This window comes from Anas acuta, chromosome 1 (assembly GCF_963932015.1).
Source record: "Anas acuta chromosome 1, bAnaAcu1.1, whole genome shotgun sequence".
Classification (NCBI taxonomy): domain Eukaryota; kingdom Metazoa; phylum Chordata; class Aves; order Anseriformes; family Anatidae; genus Anas; species Anas acuta.
This window is the reverse complement of record NC_088979.1, coordinates 914,890-932,327: the sequence shown is the minus strand read 5'-3', so window position 1 is coordinate 932,327 and position 17,438 is coordinate 914,890. Positions and strand designations below refer to the sequence as shown.

The following is a 17,438-nucleotide window of genomic DNA, read 5'->3' as shown; positions in this document are numbered from 1 at the left end:
GAGCAGGCCCCGGGCCGGAGCTGCAGCCATGGAGAGGAGCCCACATGGAGCAGGGGGCTGGGGGGAGCTGCCAGGGGCCAGGTCACCCCAGACACCGTTGGGCCACTTCAACACAAAGCCAGGGCCACTTCTCCTCCCTGTGGGGCTGCCACTGCCCCCGGCCCCTCCGGGCACTGTCGCCACCAGTCCCGCAGCCGGCCCTAGGCCCGGCGCCGGCGGCAGCGCCGTGTCGTGGGCTGACCCTGCAGGGCTGTTGTCTCGGGCACGCTGCGCTTGGCTCTGCCGATCCCTCAAGCCTTCGGGCCTCGCACTGGGCACCAGAAGGCCTGCTGTGCTTGAAGCTACAGGCAGCTCAGCACCGCACAGCCGCTCGCTCCCCTCCTCCCCAGCAGGGCTGGGGAGAGAAGGGACACTTGGATCTGGCTGCAGGAGCTGGCACTGAGCTCACTCGCACACACAGAGGCCTCGCCAGGAGCTGGCACGTAGGCCTCTCAGCACGCGGACACATGGGAAAGGCTGCGAGTGTGCAAAGAGAAAAGCTTTAATGCGAGAAATGCGACGATAGGACACACAAACACTGACCGGCCCTTTTATACCCCAAACCTAACCCCTCAGCAGGCCCTCCTGCTCCTCCTTCTCTACACACCCCCATGGCTCCGCACAGCAGCTCCACGTTATTTCAAGCTCCCCAGGCTCCCCAAGCTCTTCAAGTTCCCCAAGCTACCCAGGCTCCCCGAGCTCCCCACACGGAGGTGTTGCCTTCACCACGAGGCTCCCCTTCCCCTCACAGAGCCGGTGGCACGGGGCCCCCTTTCCTCTGCAGCCATGGCTGGAGGAGCGTGGGGAGCACGGCGGCGCCTGCCCAGGGCTGTGCCCATCTCCTGATGGTACCCACCCTGCTGCCTTCCCTTACCATTCACCAGTGCACAGTTGTAGTTGCTGTGCACACTATGGGAGCGGAGACGGATGATGTTTCTGTCTCTGTCACAGACCTCATAGGGTGGGATGAGGACTTCTTTCTCCTCAGGGTAGAAGGAGAAATTCCAGATGGGGACACCATGGCAGGTGCACACTTTGAATAAAGTGTTCTGGCCAAATCTCTTGGTAGCTTTCTTATCGAGGGAGGCAGAGGCGAACTGGCCGAAGCGGACAGTCTGGTTGATCTGGGCTGTAAAGTTGATGCCCCTGATGCCCCGGTAGACGTTGTAGCATCTGCGGCCCTGGGCTTTCCGCAGAGTGTGCAGGGCCTCGGTCAGGAGGAAATGCATTGTCTTGAAGGGGAAGGATTGCAGGTAGTGCTTGCGGGAGCGCCCACCCTCACGCACAGCTGCGTTGAACTTGAGGTACAGACTTTTAGGGTAAGTGTACGCCAGCACGGCCACCGCGTACTCCCACCGCAGCACCTGCGAGTGGTTGGAGTTCCGCCACATCTCATCTGCTTTTCTCCAGGTGTCTGCATAGCTGTGGTTTTCGAACTCGGTGCGGTTCACCATTTTAAGCTTCTTTTCCATCTTGCGTCTGCAGCCCAGGTACCGGTCATCGAAGGAGTTCTGGGCCATGTCCATCGCCTCCTCGCTGATGGGGACGAGGTCTTGCTCACGGGTGCTGCTGGCGGCCAAGGTGCCAGCCAATGTGCCGGTCAGCAGCACCCAGCCCAGGCCGAGGTGCTCCATGTGCAGGAAGCTCCGGGGGTCCAGCCACGAGCGGGGATGCCCCAGGCAGCGCAGGACCCGGTCCTCTGCAACCGGCTGAGCTCAGCTGCTGAGTGCAGCAGTACAGGGCACGGGCGTCTGCTAGGGGGAGAGCGCAGGGTCGGAGAAGGCTGCAGGGAGAAGCGAAGCAGATGCATCAGGGGCACCTCCAAAGCCGCCCATGGCCCCCCTGGCACCAGAGGGAAGCACCCGCAGTGTGTGTCCCCAGCCAGGGCCACCTGGGTCTTCCCCACCCTGATACCGGCCCGGACTCCAGCCCAACTACTTGCATCAAACACTGCAGACACCTGGGTTCCCCCATGCAGCCCCGACACCCTCTGAGGCCGCAGCATTTGTGCCAGGAGGAGCCCTGGTGCTGCAGTGAGATGTTACCTCTGCTCTGTTGCATGCAGGACCCACGGCTCGGCGCTGCTGCAGGGTGCGTGGAGCTGGCTGCTCTGCCTTTTTATAGCAACCCCCAGACAGTTTGTGTTCCAGCCCCCCATGACCACCCAGTTGCTGCTGGGCTGCTGCAAAAGGCTGCCGGGAAACCAACAGGAAATCGCCTTTTAGCAGTTGCCCATGCTCTAGGGCGTGCCTGTGTGTGTCCCAGTCCCTTGGGTGCTGAGAGGTGAGGCGCAGGCTCTGCAGCCCTCAGTGCAGAGGGGCTCCTACAGGAGCAGACACTGGCTTGTCCTGGTTTTGTCTGGGATCGAGTTGCTTTTCATCACCGTAGCTGGTGTGGGGCTTCGGTTTTAGGATGACAATGGTGCTGATAACACACTGCTGGCTTAGATGCTGCTGAGCAGTGCTGACACAGAGCCAAGGACTTCTGTGCTGCTCACACTGTGGTGGGGTTGGCTGAGGGGCTGCCGTTGCTCAGGGACAGGCTGGGCATGGGTCAGAGGGTGGTGAGCAACTGTTCTGTGCATCACTTTCTTCAGTTTTCTTGCTTGCTTATTTTCTGTCTTTCTTTCTCATTAAACTGTCTTTCTCTCAGCCTGTCAGTCTGTGCACTTTTCCTCTTGTCAGCTCTCTCCCCTTCCCCGGTGGGGAGGTGACTGAGGAGGTGGCTGTGCGGTGCTGAGCTCTCTGCTGCATTCCACCACAGCGCTGCTTTTAGCACCTAGTGTGAGGCCGGAAGGTACCTGAGATACTGTGAGAGATCAGCAGACCTGAGCAGACAATGCTCGATGGGACAAACTGGTTTAGAATTTGTGCTCATGGTGCGTTTGTTTAGCAGCCCCCGGTTGCAATGCCGATTTATTTGCTCTCCAGGTTGCTTTGTGTAAGCCCTCTCCTGCTGCGTATGCTCCCCGTGCTGCCATCAGCACCTCCGAGGGCTGCTTGAAGGCTGCTGGGGGCAGCTGGCTGTGCCTTCCCCAGCCTGGTGTGCGGGGGCTGTGCGGCTGCATTCACCAGCAAACTTTGGGCTGCACCAACCAGCCAGTACATGGGCCAAGTGCATGGGCCAAGCCCCAGCACGTTGCAGTGATTTGTGTCTCTATGGAATTGCCAGGGTGATGACACACCTTTTTGAAGCATTCTGCCTGGTTTTTAGGATTCTGCAGTTTTTCAGGGGTGAATATCCACAGCACTGGAGGTGCCCACTGCTCTAGATGCCTGGTAATTACAAGGACCGCTCTCTCACTCCCCCTCCTTAGATCAGGAGGGGAAGAAGTAAAGCAAAGAACAACTCACGGGTTGAGATAAGGATAATTTAATTAAGGGGAAATAATAATAATAATAATTAAAGATTATTAAGAACTAAACAATTTAACTGAAGGGGAAAAAAAAAAAGGAAAGGAGAAAAGGTAGGGGTATAGGAAAAAAAAAGGAGGAAAACAAAGAAATAAAACAAATGAAGGCTATGTGGAAGTGCAGAGGAAAGAAATTACTCTCTTCCCACAAATGAGTGATGATTAACGACGTCCTTGAAGCAGGGCCTTAACACACGGAGCTGGTGTTCAGGAGGAGGACCAACGTTTTCCCAGCGAGAGCCCACCCCTCCCCTCTTCTTCCTGTTCCCACCTTTTATTGCTGAGTGTGACACCACATGGTATGGAACATCCCTTTGGTTGGTTTAGGTCAGCTGCCCTGGGGATGTTTCTCTTCTCACTTTTTGCCCACCCCCTAGGAGGGTTAGAGAGAGACGCGATGCTGTGCCAGCACTGCTCAGCAGCAGACACAACCGTGCTGTGATCCCACTGCTGTTCCAGCTCCAAGTGCAGAGCACAGCACTGTGTGGGCTGCTGTAGGGGAAGTTAACATCCCAGCCAGACCCAGTACATCCTCCACCCCTTATTCCATAACATTTGTGTCACACTCAGATCCCCATACTTTAGCATACAAGTATTCTCATCATTATTCCTTGTCCTTCAATAGGACAAGGATTTAACAGGGCAGGATTAATAGGCAGGTGTATCTTTTCATTCCATAGGTCTTTCTTGGAAAATGTTCATAAGAACTGTTGATGATTAGGTCTTCCTCTGCCAAAGTGGCCACTCAGGGCAGGCAGAGTTGGATGTCTGGACGCCAGCACCAGCTTAGCTCAAGTCCTTGTTGCACTGCCTAGCTCTTTGCAAAGTTGGCCTGTCGTTGATCCTACAGCGTCTTCCTACAACATCTAACTTAGATTACAGATTAGTTTTCTCTCAAGGTCAAGTCTCCTTGAGGCACACACTTGATATCCCCATTCTTTTGCATGACCCACCTGGTATACCCTGGTCCTTGGGCGAAGACAATCCCACGAGTGGGTTTGCCTTTTCCCAAGGCAGGAGCAACCCACGCTGCCTACATCCACCTTCCTTTATGCACTACGGGGACTTCAGCTCCTTTCACTGTGTGTAGGGGTTTTGTTTCGGCAGGACCAGCACGGCTGTCAGACCCCCTATTGTTAACTAGCCAAGTGGCTTCTGGTAGATTTGTGTCCCCTTGTTTCCAAGTCCCAGCCCCCAATGCTCGTAACATAGTCTTTAACAGTCCATTGTACCTCTCAACCTTCCCAGAAGCTTGTGGGTGATAAGGGATGTGGTACACCCACTCAACACCATGCCTCTTTGCCCAGGAGGTAACAAGATTGTTTCGGAAATGACTCCCATTGTCAGACTCAATTCTCTCTGGTGCACCATGACGCCACAATACTTGTCTTTCCAGGCCCAAGATAGTGTTTTGGGCCGTGGCATGGTTTACAGGGTATGTTTCCAGCCACCCAGTAGTTGCTTCTACCATGGTGAGTACGTACCGTTTGCCTTGGCGTGTTTGTGGGAGTGGTCCAATATAGTCAATTTGCCAGGCCTCACCATATTGAAACCCTGTCCACCTCACCCTGTTCCAGGGAGATTTTACCTTCATGGCTTTCTTGATTGCAGCACAGGTCTCACACTCATGGGTAACCTGTGTGATGGCCTCAATGGTCAAGTCCACCCCTCGATCAAGAGCCCATCTGTAAGTGGCATCCCTCCCCAGATGTCCTGATGTTTCATGGGCCCATCGAGCTACAAACAGCTCACCCTTACGTTCTCAGTCTAGGTCCACCTGAGCCACTTCAGTTTTTGAAGCTTGATCCATTTCTTCATTGTTCCGATGTTCTTCAGTAGCGCGACTCTTGGGCATGCGGACATCTATATGACGTACTTTAACATCCAGGTTTTCTACCCGGGCAGCAATATCTTGCCACAGGGTAGCAGCCCAGATAGGTTTCCCTCTGCGCTGCCAGTTGCTCTCTTTCCATTGCTGCAGCCACCCCCACAGAGCATTTGCCACCATCCATGAGTCAGTGTAAAGATACAATGCTGGCCATTTTTCTCTTTTGGCGATATCTAGGGCTAGTTGTATGGCTTTTACTTCTGCATACTGACTCGACTCACCTTCTCCTTCCATGGCCTCCACAATGCGTTGTGTGGGACTCCACACAGCAGCTTTCCACGATGGCTCCCTACCACACGGCAGGATCCGTCAGTAAACAACGCATACTGCTTTCTGTCTTCTGGCAACTCATTGTATGGTGGAGCCTCTTCAGCACGGGTTACCTCTTCTGTTGGCACTCCAAAATCTCTGCCTTCCGGCCAGTCCATAATCTCTTCCAGGATTCCTGGGCGATTGGCTTTTCCCATTCGAGCCGGCTGTGTAATTAACGCTATCCACTTACTCCATGTAGCATCAGTTGCATGGTGTGTAGTGGGAATTTTCTCTTTGAACATCCAATGTAACACAGGTAACCGCGGTGCCAAGAGGAGCTGTGCCTCTGTACCCACAACTTCTGAAGCAGCTCGAACACCCTCATATGCTGTGAGTATTTCTTTTTCAGTTGGGGTGTAATTGGCTTCTGATCCTCGATAGCCCCGACTCCAGAAACCCAGAGGTCGACCTTGAGTTTCTTCTGGGGTTTTCTGCCAAAGGCTCCAGGTGAGGCCATGCTCCCCAGCTCCAGTGTACAGTATATTTTGCACAGCTGGTCCAGTACGGACAGGCCCAAGGGCTACTGCACGAGCTATTTCTTGTTTGATTTGTTCAAATGCCTGTTGTTGCTCAGGGCCCCACTCGAAATAGTTTCTCTTTCGAGTCACTCAATACAGAGGATTCACAAGCTGACTATAGCTTGGCACATGCATTCTGCAGAATCCCACGAGGCCTAGGAAAGCTTGCGTTTCTTTTTTGCTAGTTGACGGAGACATTGCTGTTATTTTATTGATAACATCCTTTGGAATGTGGCGATGCCCATCCTGCCATTTTACCCCCAAGAACTGGATTTCCTGTGCAGGCCCCTTGACCTTGCTCTGTTTAATGGCAAAACCAGCTTTCAGCAGAATTTGGATTATTTTCTTCCCTTTCTCGAAAACTTCTTCTGCTGTGTTGCCCCACACGAGGATGTCATCAATGTACTGAAGGTGCTCAGGGGCTCCCCCTTGCTCCAGTGCAGACTGGATCAGTCCATGGCAAATGGTAGGGCTGTGTTTCCACCCCTGAGGCAGCCGATTCCAGGTGTATTGGATGCCCCTCCAAGTGAAAGCAAACTGCGGCCTGCATGCTGCTGCCAAAGGGATGGAGAAAAATGCATTAGCAATATCAATTGTGGCGTACCACTTGGCTGCCTTTGACTCTAGTTCGTACTGAAGTTCTAGCATGTCCGGCACTGCAGCACTCAATGGTGGCGTGACTTCATTCAGGGCTCGATAGCCCACTGTTAGCCTCCACTCGCCATTAGACTTTCGTACTGGCCATATAGGACTATTAAAGGGTGAGCAAGTCTTGCTGATTACTCCCTGACTCTCCAGTCAGTGAACCAACTCATGGATGGGAATCAGGGAGTCTCAGTTGGTGCGATATTGCCGTCGGTGCACCGTTGTAGTAGCAATTGGTACCTGTTGTTCTTCAACCTTCAACAATCCTACAACAGAAGGGTCTTCTGAAAGGCCAGGCAAGGTAGACAGCTGCCTAATCTTCTCTGTGCTCAAAGCAGCTATGCCAAAAGCCCACCGGTATCCTTTTGGATCCTTGAAGTACCCTCTCTTGAGATAGTCTATGCCAAGGATACATGGAGCCTCTGGGCCAGTCACAATGGGATGCTTTTGCCACTCATTCCCAGTTAGACTCACTTCAGCTTCCAGTACAGATAGTTGTTGGGATCCCCCTGTCACTCCGGAGATACAGGTGAGTTCTGTCCCTTGGTAGCCTGATGGCATTAAGGTACATTGTGCGCCAGTGTCCACTAAAGCTTTGTATTCTTGTGGTTCTGATGTGCCAGGCCATCGGATCCACACAGTCCAATAAATCCGGTTATCCCTCTCCTCTACCTGGCCAGAGGCAGGGCCCCTCTAGTCCTGGCTGGAGCGTCTGCCACTTAATTCTTGCAAATGAGAGGTAGAGGTCTCTTCATCAGGGTCAAGAATAACATCAGCTCTTCTACTGCCTCTGGGGTACTGCCCAATGGAAACTGGAGCAGCATTTCTCTTAGGAGCCCCTCTTCTTGCTGCTGTATTTCCTTTCAGTTCACGTACCCGAGCAGCTAGGGTTGAAGTAGGTACACCATCCCATTTCCTCATATCTTCCCCATGGTCACGCAGAAAAAAACACAAGGTGCCACGTGGTGTACGTCTTGGGTACTCTCTCTCTTGGGCGCGCGAATGCTGATTCTTAGTGGCTGAAGTATCACTCTGTCTAAATGAGGGGGAATATACTCGTTCCACGAGCTTGTCAAGTCCTTTAGACAGTTTCTCCACAGCTGAGACACAGGACTGTAGCTGAGCAGTGAGATTGTCTTCATATTTTTGAAGCTGGCAGGACATATCACACATTGTTGGTCCCATCCCCTCATCCCAGTTAATTGATGCCAGGGTACTGGCATGTGCTGATGGTGCACTCCGCACAAATTTACGCCACATGGATGTTGTGCACTGGACTTCATCGGGGTCTTGAGGTGTCTGGGCATTGTCCAAATCACTGAAAATCATCTCCCGCACAGCTAATTCCTGCAGATGCTGGAGACCTTTATCCATAGTTGTCCATTTGCCTACGTGATATACAATATCTTCCTTATGGGGATGTCTTTCTTTCACAGCTGCCAGGAGTCGTCTCCAGAGGCTGAGGACCTGTGCTCCTCTCCTAATTACTTAGTCCATTTCTCTAGAGAGGGATCCCAGCTGCTTGGCTTCATTGCCTTCTAATTGTTGGCTATTGGCCCCAGCATCCCGGCATCGAAGCAGCCAGGTGAGGATGTGTTCACCTGGGCATCGGCCATAATCCTTTTGTATTTCTCGCAACTCACTCAGGGATAGGGATCGAGTGATTTCTGATTCCTTTATGATTTTCATCTCTTCTTCCTGCTGTTTTTGTGATGGCTCTGCTTTAGAGGTGCCTGCCATTTCCCCTTCTCCCTCCTCCTTAGGAGAGGCTTCTTCCCTTACTAAACGAGCTGACCTCCGTTTCCATTGTTTTGACTTGATTATGGGGGTGACTGATACCATAGTCGGTTGGTCCTCTGGGTCAGCCACAGCGTGTGTTGTCTGGTCATCAGACTCAGAAACTTCCTCCCTCTCTGTAAGGTGCTGGATGATGTTAAGTAGTGTTTGATAGGAGTAAGCCAGGACCCAGCACAATGCTGCAAGCTGTCGTTCTCCGGCATTATCAGGGTCAGAACATACAACTCTCAAACATTCTACTAAGTTTTTAGGACTTTGCACTTGCTCAGGGGTGAAGTTCAAAACTATTGGAGGAGAAACTCGTGACAGGTATCTGCTAACATCATCCCACACACCTAGCCACTCACCACAAGACTGTTTCGGGACAGATTCCCAAGTAAGTTTTCTAAACAATCGACTAATCTTAGAGAGAAAATGAAACTGGTTGTTCAGAATTAGAAATAGCAATACATGGGTTACAGATGGATCTTCAAAATACTACCAAACGGTTGTAATTAGCCCAGTGTGAAAGAAGGGAAAGGTACCATTCTTAATATTATTAATAAACTGGTGTCCAGATGAGAAAAGGAAGGCAGTGTTGTTCTGAATATTCTCTGAAAGATGGTTTCCATGGGACCCAAATGATAACAGTGCAGAGCCTGAATTCCAGATTAAAACCAAGGTCAGTGCTTGGCAGCACAGCGAATTAAAAAAAGTGAAAACAGATTGTAGCACTTTGTCGGATCGGATATATAGGAGAAAGGAGAATATGACACGGATTGCATGACATAGGAACAAAGCTATTATTATTAACAGGGCAATGTACATGGTTACTAGCAAGCAAGTGTGTTAGTTATATGCGTTTAATCAATTCTATTGTTATCTCAACCCTTCGAGCCCCACGTTGGGTGCCAAAAAGGACTGTGGTGGTTTTACCATACTGGGCAGCTAAACCCCACAACTGCTCTCTCACTCCCCCTCCTTTAGATGAGGAGGGGGAGAAGTAAAGCAAAGAACAACTCACGGGTTGAGACAAGGATAATTTAATTAAAGGGAAATAATTATAATAATTAAATAAAGACTACCATGAACTAAACAATTTAACTAAGGGGAAATAAAAAGGGAAAGGGGAAAGGGAGGGGAAAAGGGAAAATAAAAAGAAGGGAGGAAAACAAACAAACAAAATAAATGAAGGCTATATGGAAGTGCAGAGGAAAGAAATTACTCTCTACTTCCCACAAATGAGCGATGATTGACCACGTCCTTGAAGCAAGTCCTCAACGCACGCAGCCGGTGTTCGAGAGGAGGACCGACGTCTTCCAAACGAGAGCCCACCCCTCCCCTCTTCTTCCTGTTTCCACCTTTCATTGCTGAGTGTGACATCACATGGTATGGAATATCCCTTTGATTGGTTTAGGTCAGCTGCCCTAGTGATATTTCTCTGCTCACCTTTTGCCCATCCCCTAGGAGGGTTAGAGAAAGGCCTAATACCGTGCCACTGCTGCTCAGCAGTAGACACAACACTGGTGTGATAACACTGCTGTTCCAGCTACAAGTACACAGTACGGCACTGTATGGGCTGCTGCTGGGAAAGTTAACATTCCAGCCAGACCCAGTACAGTCTGTTCTCCCACGTGCCTGGTGACAGGATGAGGGGGAATGGGCTAAAGTTGCACCAGGGGAGTTTTAGGTTGCATCTAATGAAGAACTTCTTTACTAAAAGGGTTGTGAGGCATTGGGATGGGCTGCCCAGGGAAGTGGTGGAGTCACCATCCCTGGAAGTCTTTAAAAGAAGTTTAGATGTAGAGCTCAGTGATATGGTTTAGTGGAGGACTGGTTAGTGCTAGTTCAGAGGTTGGACTCGATGATCTTGAGGTCTCTTCCAACCTAGAAATTCTGTGATTCTGTGATTCTTCACGCTGAGGGTGACGGAGCACTGGGACAGGCTGCCCAGGGAGGCTGTGGGATCTCCTTCTCTGGGGATATTCAAGGCCTGTCCCTGTCTGGACACCTACCTGGGCAGCCTGCTCTAGAAAACTGCTTTGGCAGGGGGTTGGACCTGATGATCTCCTGAGGTCACCTCCAACCCCTCCACTTCCATGATTCTGGGATTCTGGGATCTTCCTTGGCACACCTTTCCTTCACACCTGACAGAAGACAACTCCAGAATGCCCCCTTCCCTGGCGAGGGATCCCAGCTGCCTGGCTTCCCTGCCCTCTAATTGCAGACCATGGCTCCGCTGTCCCAGCACCAGAGCAGCCAGGTGACAAGGTGCTCACCTGGACAACGACTGAAATCTTTTCGCCTATCTCATGCTGGAATAGGCATTGGGTAGTTCCTGATGCTCTCATGATACCTTCCTCTTCATCTTCCTGTTCCTCTGATGGCCCCGCCACTTTGGAGCAGCCTGCCTCGTCTTCTTCCTCCTCCCCAGTCCGAGTGGGAGTTCCTCTGCATTCTAAGCAAGCCGTGTGAGAAGCTAAGGTTTACAAATTACAATTGTTAAACAACAATTTTGTTTTAACACGCTGTGGTCAGATCTGTCCTTATCTCAACCCTTTGGGCCCCGTGCTGGACATCGAAGGACTGCTGTGGTTTAACGGGCAAGCAGCTTTTTCCTCAAGTGGGATGGGGGAGAGAATTGGGGGTGGGAGGGGCGCTACCCCTATGTATTGTCCAGCATGACCCCACATGGTGTGGAATACCCCTTTGGCCAGTTGGGGTCAGCTGTCCTGGGCCTGTCCCCTCCCAGCTCCTGCTGCACCCCCAGCCTGCCCGCTGCCAGGGCAGTGTGAGCAGCACAGAAGTCCTTGGCTGTGTCAGCACTGCTCAGCAGCATCTAAGCCAGCAGTGTGTTATCAGCACCATTCTCATCCTAAAACCAAAGCCCCACACCAGCTACGGTGATGAAAAGCAACTCGATCCCAGACAAAACCAGGACAAGCCAGTGTCTGCTCCTGCAGGAGCCCCTCTGCACTGAGGGCTGCAGAGCCTGCGCCTCACCTCTCAGCACCCAAGGGACTGGGACCCACACACGCATGCACTAGAGCATGGGCAACTGATAAAAGGAGATTTCCTGTTGGTTTCCCTGCAGCCTTTTGCAACAGCCCAGCAGCAACTGGGTGGTCATGGGGGGCTGGAACACAAACTGTCTGGGGCTCCACGCACCCTGCAGCAGCACCGAGCCGTGGGTCCTGCATGCAACAGAGCAGAGGTAACATCTCACTGCAGCACCAGGGCTCCTCCTGGCACAAATGCTGTGGCCTCAGAGGATGTCGGGGCTGCACGGGGGAACCCAGGTGTCTGCGGTGTTTGATGCAAGTAGTTGGGCTGGAGTCCGGGCCGGTATCGGGGTGGGGAAGACCCAGACCCAGGTGGCCGTGGCTGGGGACACACACTGCGGGTGCTTCCCTCTGGTGCCAGGGGGGCCATGGGCGGCTTTGGAGGTGCCCCTGATGCATCTGCTCTGCTTCTCCCTGCAGCCTTCTCCGACCCTGCGCTCTCCCCCTAGCAGACGCCCGTGCCCTGTACTGCTGCACTCAGCGGCTGAGCTCAGCCGGTTGCAGAGGACCGGGTCCTGCGCTGCCTGGGGCATCCCCGCTCGTGGCTGGACCCCCGGAGCTTCCTGCACATGGAGCACCTCGGCCTGGGCTGGGTGCTGCTGGCCGGCACCTTGGCTGGCACCTTGGCCGCCAGCAGCACCCGTGAGCAATTCCTCGGTCCCATCAGGGAGGTGGCGATGGACATGGCCCAGAACTCCTTCGATGACCAGTACCAGGGCTGCACATACAGGATGGAGGTGAACCGCACTGAATTCCAAAACCCGGTCTATGCAGACTCCTGGAGAAGAGCAGAGGAGAGGTGGTGGACGCAATGGCGCAACTCCATCCAACCGCAGGTGCTGTGGCGGGAGTACGCGGTGGCCGTGCTGGCGTACACTGCTGGCACAGGCCTGTACCGCCAGCTCAATGCAGCCATACGTGAGGGTGGGCGCTCCCGCGATTACTACCTCCAATCCTTCCACTTCAAGACGCTGCATTTCCTCCTGAGCGAGGCCCTGCACACCCTGAGGGATGCCCAGGTCCGCAGATGCTACAACGTCTACCGTGGTGTCAGGGGCATCCGCTTTACGGCCCAGATCAACCAGGCTGTCCACTTCGGCCAGTTTGCCTCTGCCTCCTAAAGGAGGAATCCTGCCCAGCAATTTGGCAATGACACCTTCTTCTTTGTGTACACCTGCTATGGTGCCATCGTCAGGAACTTGTCCTTTTACGCTGATCAGCGCGAAGTCCTCATCCCACCCTATGAGATCTTCAAGGTCATCAATGTCACCCGTTACACAAACGAAACCCACATCCATCTCCGCTCCATTGGTGCGCGCAGCAACTACAACTGTGCACTGGTGAATAGTACGGACAGCCAGCAGGGTGGGTACCACCGTGAGATGGCTGGGGACAGGGCACAGCCCTGGGCAGGTGCCGCCGTGCTCCCCGCGCTCCTCCAGCCATGGCTGCAGAGGAACGGGGGCCCCGTGCCACCGGCTCTGTGAGGGGAAGGGGAGCCTCGTGGTGAAGGCAACACCTCCGTGTGGGGAGCTCAGGGAGCTTGAAATAACGTGGAGCTGCTGTGCGGAGGCATGGGGGTGTGTAGAGAAGGAGGAGCAGGAGGGCCTGCTGAGGGGTTAGGTTTGGGGTATAAAAGGGCCGGTCAGTGTTTGTGTGTCCTATCGTCGCATTTCTCGCATTAAAGCTTTTCTCTTTGCACACTCGCAGCCTTTCCCATGTGTCCGCGTGCTGAGAGGCCTACGTGCCAGCTCCTGGCGAGGCCTCTGTGTGTGCGAGTGAGCTCAGTGCCAGCTCCTGCAGCCAGATCCAAGTGTCCCTTCTCTCCCCAGCCCTGCTGGGGAGGAGGGGAGCGAGCGGCTGTGCGGTGCTGAGCTGCCTGTAGCTTCAAGCACAGCAGGCCTTCTGGTGCCCAGTGCGAGGCCCGAAGGCTTGAGGGAACGGCAGAGCCAAGCGCAGCGTGCCCGAGAGAACAGCCCTGCGGGGATCAGCCCACAACACGGCGCTGCCGCCGGCGCCGGGCCTAGGGCCGGCTGCGGGACTGGTGGCGACAGTGCCCGGAGGGGCCGGGGGCAGTGGCAGCCCCAGAGGGAGGAGAGGTGGCCCTGGCTTTGTGTAGAAGTGGCCCAACGGTGTCTGGGGTGACCTAGCCCCTGGCAGCTCCCTGTCCTCATCTTCCCCAAGCTGCTGAGGAGCAGAAGGAGCAGCTCCCAGCCCAGAAGTGGCCCAGCTCCATGCAGGGGGTGAGCCCTCACCCAGGGGGGCCTCCACAGCGCTGGGGACATGGCAGCCAGCAGGGGCTGTGCGCTGGTATTGCCGTGCTGGGCAGCTGAACTCCACCACAACCACTCTCTCACTCCCCCTTCTTAGAAGAGGAGGGAAAGAAGTAAAGGAAAGAACAACTTGCAGGTTGAGATAAAAATAATTTAATTAAAAGGAAAAATGATTATTAAGGAATGATTATTATTATTACTAAAATATTTTAACTAAAGGGAAAAAAAATGAAAGGGGAAAAGGGAGGGGAAAAGGGGGGGGGACAACAAAACAACTCAAGAAAGCAAAACAAGTAGAGGCTGTGTGGAAGTACAGAGGACGGAAATTACTCTCTACTTCCCACAAATGAGCGATGCTTGACCACGTCCATGAAGCAGGGCCTCAACGCACGGAGCCGGTGTTGAGGAGGAGGACCGACGTTTTCCCAATGAAAGCCCACCACTCCCACTCCCCTCTTCTTCTTGTTCCCACCTTTTATTGCTGAGTGTGACACCAGATGGTATGGAATGTTCCTTTGGTTGGTTTAGGTCAGCTGCCCTGGGGATGTTCCTTTTTCAGTTTTTGCCCACCCCCTAGGAGGGTTAGAGAGAGGCCCGATGCTGTGCCAGCACTGCTCAGCAGCAGACACAACCCTGCTGTGATCCAGAATCCCAGAATCACGGAAATGGAGGGGTTGGAGGTGACCTCAGGAGATCATCGGGTCCAGCCCCCTGCCAAAGCAGTTCCCTAGAGCAGGCTGCCCAGGTAGGCGTCCAGACAGGGACAGGCCCTGAATATCCCCAGAGAAGGAGACCCCACAGCCTCCCCGGGCAGCCTGTCCCAGAGCTCCGTCACCCTCACTGGGAAGAAGTTCTTTCACATGTTGGTGCAGAACTGCCTGGGCTCCATTTTGTGGCCATTGCCCCTTGTCCTGTCCCCACAGACCACTGAAAGAGGTTGGCCAAATCCCTCTGCCTCCCACCCCTCAGGTATTTTTACACTCTGAGGAGATCCCCTCTCAGTCCTCTCTTCTCCAGGCTGCACAGCCCCAGGTCTCTCAGCCTCTCCTCACAGGGAAGATGCTCCAGGCCCCGTCTCATCTTTGTGGCCCTCCGCTGGACTCTTTCCAGGAGATCCCTGTCTTTTGTACCGGGGAGCCCAGAACTGGACCCAGTACTCCAGGTGAGGCCTGACCAGGGCAGGGCATTATACCGTGCGGCCCTGGCATTGTTCCATACTGACACGAATTAGATGAACATATCTCACATGGGTAAGTGGTGCGAAGCCAGGTGCCTCCGTCCGGGCTTGCAGCATGTACCCGAGGTTGGAGCAGTGCTGGCTGGCCGGGGAGAAAGCATCCTGGGTGTGAGATCGGGCTGCGGTGCCAAATAAGCCCCAAAGCCCATCACAAAGCAATTTTGGCCACTGCAGAGCCACTGAGGGGAAGGCTGTCCCTCACCAGGAGCACCACGCTCAGAGAAGAAGCAGACGCAAGCCCTCAGGAACTGGGATCTCCTTTAATTCCCCGCCAGCGAAGCGTGGCCCGACACTGTTCTAAAATGACAACTTTTAACACCAGGAAAACCCATGAGCCCACATCGCCAAGCTCCTGGCATCCCATGGCGCGCTTTGGAGGGCGATGCTGGCCGGTCCAAGTGGGGAACCCACTGGGACGAGCCCCAGCCAGGCGCTTCCCCTACACAAATAGGTCCCGACCCCAAACACCTCCCCGGGCTGGCGTCACCTTCGTGCCCAAGGGATGTCCTGGGGTCCCCACCAGCCCCAGCTGCAGCCCCTGCCAGGACCTGCCTGGGGTCCCCCTCCCTAAAAAACAGCTTTGGGACTGATCCTTCCACACACTGACCCCAATCACCCCAACCAGCCCTAGCCAGTGGGGCACAGATCCCTGCACGCCCCCATGGACCCATCCCAAAGGGTTGCTGCCCCAACCCCCCTGGAATTTACATCCCCATGCACATGCTGGCTCCCGGACCCCCTTCAGCCCCCCACACCCCCAAGAGATGGGGCCCCTCTGCCAGCACACCCCACATGCCCCTGTGCCCTCTGCCTGCACAGGCAGCATGGCCCCCCCAAAAATGGGGTCCCCCAAACATCAGGTGCATCCCCTGGGCCAGCTGTGAGGAAGGGGAAGGTGCTGGGGGGGGCACCCGTGAACCCCATTGTCATTACAAACACCTGTATTTGTAATGGAGAGCCTGTATTTGGGGGATTTTGTGGCTTTCGCACCCCCCAGCTGAAGGCAATCTGGGGTAGTAGGTTGAAGATAGTAGGGAAAAACCTCCAAGTGGTTTGTTCGAGGATGGCATTGTTTGAGGGCTCCTCAGAGAAAGCAATGATCCCAATCCCCCATCCGGAATCTTCTTCTTGCATCCCCCCAGGGATAACTGCACCTGCTGCTTCCCTAAAGAGCCTGTACACCAATGCACAGAGCATGGGAAATAAAGAGGAGGAGCTCGAGATCTGTGTTGGGTCGGGGGCCACGATCTTGGTGTGATCACTGAGACGTGGTGGGACAGCTCGCACGGCTGGAAGGCAGTCACAGAGGGCTACGAACTCTTCAGGAGAGACAGGCTGGGGAAGAGTTGCCCTTTATGTGAGGGAGCAATTAGAGTGCACCCAGCTCCAGCTGGGGGAGGGTGAAGGACAGGAGGAGAGCTTGTGGGTGAGGATTAAGGGGTGGGCTGGTATGGGGGAAACTGTTGTGGGGGTGTGCTACAGGTCACCAGATCAGGAGGAGGAGGAGGTCGATGGGGCCTTCTACAAGCAGGTGGAAGTAGCCTTGTGATCCCGGGCGCTGGTTCTCATGTGGTCCTCAACTATCCAGGCATCTGCTGGGTAAGTTATCTAAACCCCCCTGTTCTCATGTGGTCCTCAATTATCCAGGCATCTGTTGGGTAAGTTATCTAACCCCCGCTGCCCAGAGCTGCCCCCAGCCCGGCCCTTGCTGGACCCTGGCCGGCTGCGGAGCGGGGGGCTCTCACCCTGCCCACCCCCAGGTCGGGAGGCTGCTGTGGGGGCTCTTTGCCCAGCCCCAGGGCATCGGCCCTGCTCTGACGGACACAGCCCCGCTGCGGGGCTCCTGGTGCCCCTGGCCCCCCGGCACCTGCCCGCAGCAGGTTGTGGGGCAGCAGGGATTCATTAAAGCGCATTGAGGCTGCCTGGTGTCACCTGTGTGCTGGGGGGGCAGGGGACACCCGCGGGGTGAGGAGGAAGGCGAGGTGCCCACGGTGCCGCCAGAGCTGGCTGAGTGCCCTGCGCTGCTCCGTGGGGCAGCCCCCGTCCGTCCCGCCTGCAGAGCCCGAATCTGGGCACTGGGGGCTGAGGTGCCAGCCAAATCCCTGCTCCTGAGCCGCCGTGGAGGCTCCCCAGAGAGGAGGAGCCCCCAGTGCTCCCCGTGCCACCTCGCAGGACCCGGGGCAGCGCTCTCCGGGGTGCTCCGGGAGGGAGCTGGAGAAGACCCCCGGCTGCCACCCATGCAAAGTGCCCCCGCTGCGGGGAGCCGCAGGAACCCT

The 17,438-nt window shown here is 54.8% G+C and overlaps 2 protein-coding genes and 2 long non-coding RNA genes across 4 annotated transcripts in view; 2 read left to right on the top strand and 2 right to left on the bottom strand.

Annotated features, from left to right (window-relative positions):
• Positions 1-17,438, bottom strand: part of LOC137856291 (uncharacterized) — a 95,432-nt gene that overhangs the window by 65,874 nt on the left and 12,120 nt on the right. Inside the window, exon 2 of the long non-coding RNA XR_011096352.1 lies at positions 15,100-16,934. This is a non-coding gene — a long non-coding RNA (uncharacterized lncRNA). The remainder of the gene's footprint in view (positions 1-15,099; positions 16,935-17,438) is intronic.
• On the bottom strand, positions 445-2,203 carry LOC137850020 (erythroblast NAD(P)(+)--arginine ADP-ribosyltransferase-like). Its single transcript, XM_068670262.1, has 3 exons — positions 2,085-2,203; positions 914-1,822; positions 445-539 (listed from the first exon to the last, which is right to left on the bottom strand). Exons 2-3 carry the CDS (start codon positions 1,671-1,673, stop codon positions 445-447), a joined length of 855 nt encoding a protein of 284 aa, XP_068526363.1. The 5' UTR covers positions 1,674-1,822; positions 2,085-2,203.
• On the top strand, positions 11,277-13,188 carry LOC137856205 (erythroblast NAD(P)(+)--arginine ADP-ribosyltransferase-like). Its single transcript, XM_068681324.1, has 2 exons — positions 11,277-11,804; positions 12,073-13,188. The coding sequence occupies exon 2, from the start codon at positions 12,222-12,224 to the stop codon at positions 12,771-12,773; it is 552 nt and encodes a 183-aa protein (XP_068537425.1). The 5' UTR covers positions 11,277-11,804; positions 12,073-12,221; the 3' UTR covers positions 12,774-13,188.
• Positions 16,648-17,083, top strand: LOC137856332 (uncharacterized). Its single transcript, XR_011096386.1, has 2 exons — positions 16,648-16,790; positions 16,850-17,083. It is a non-coding gene; the product is annotated as an uncharacterized lncRNA (long non-coding RNA).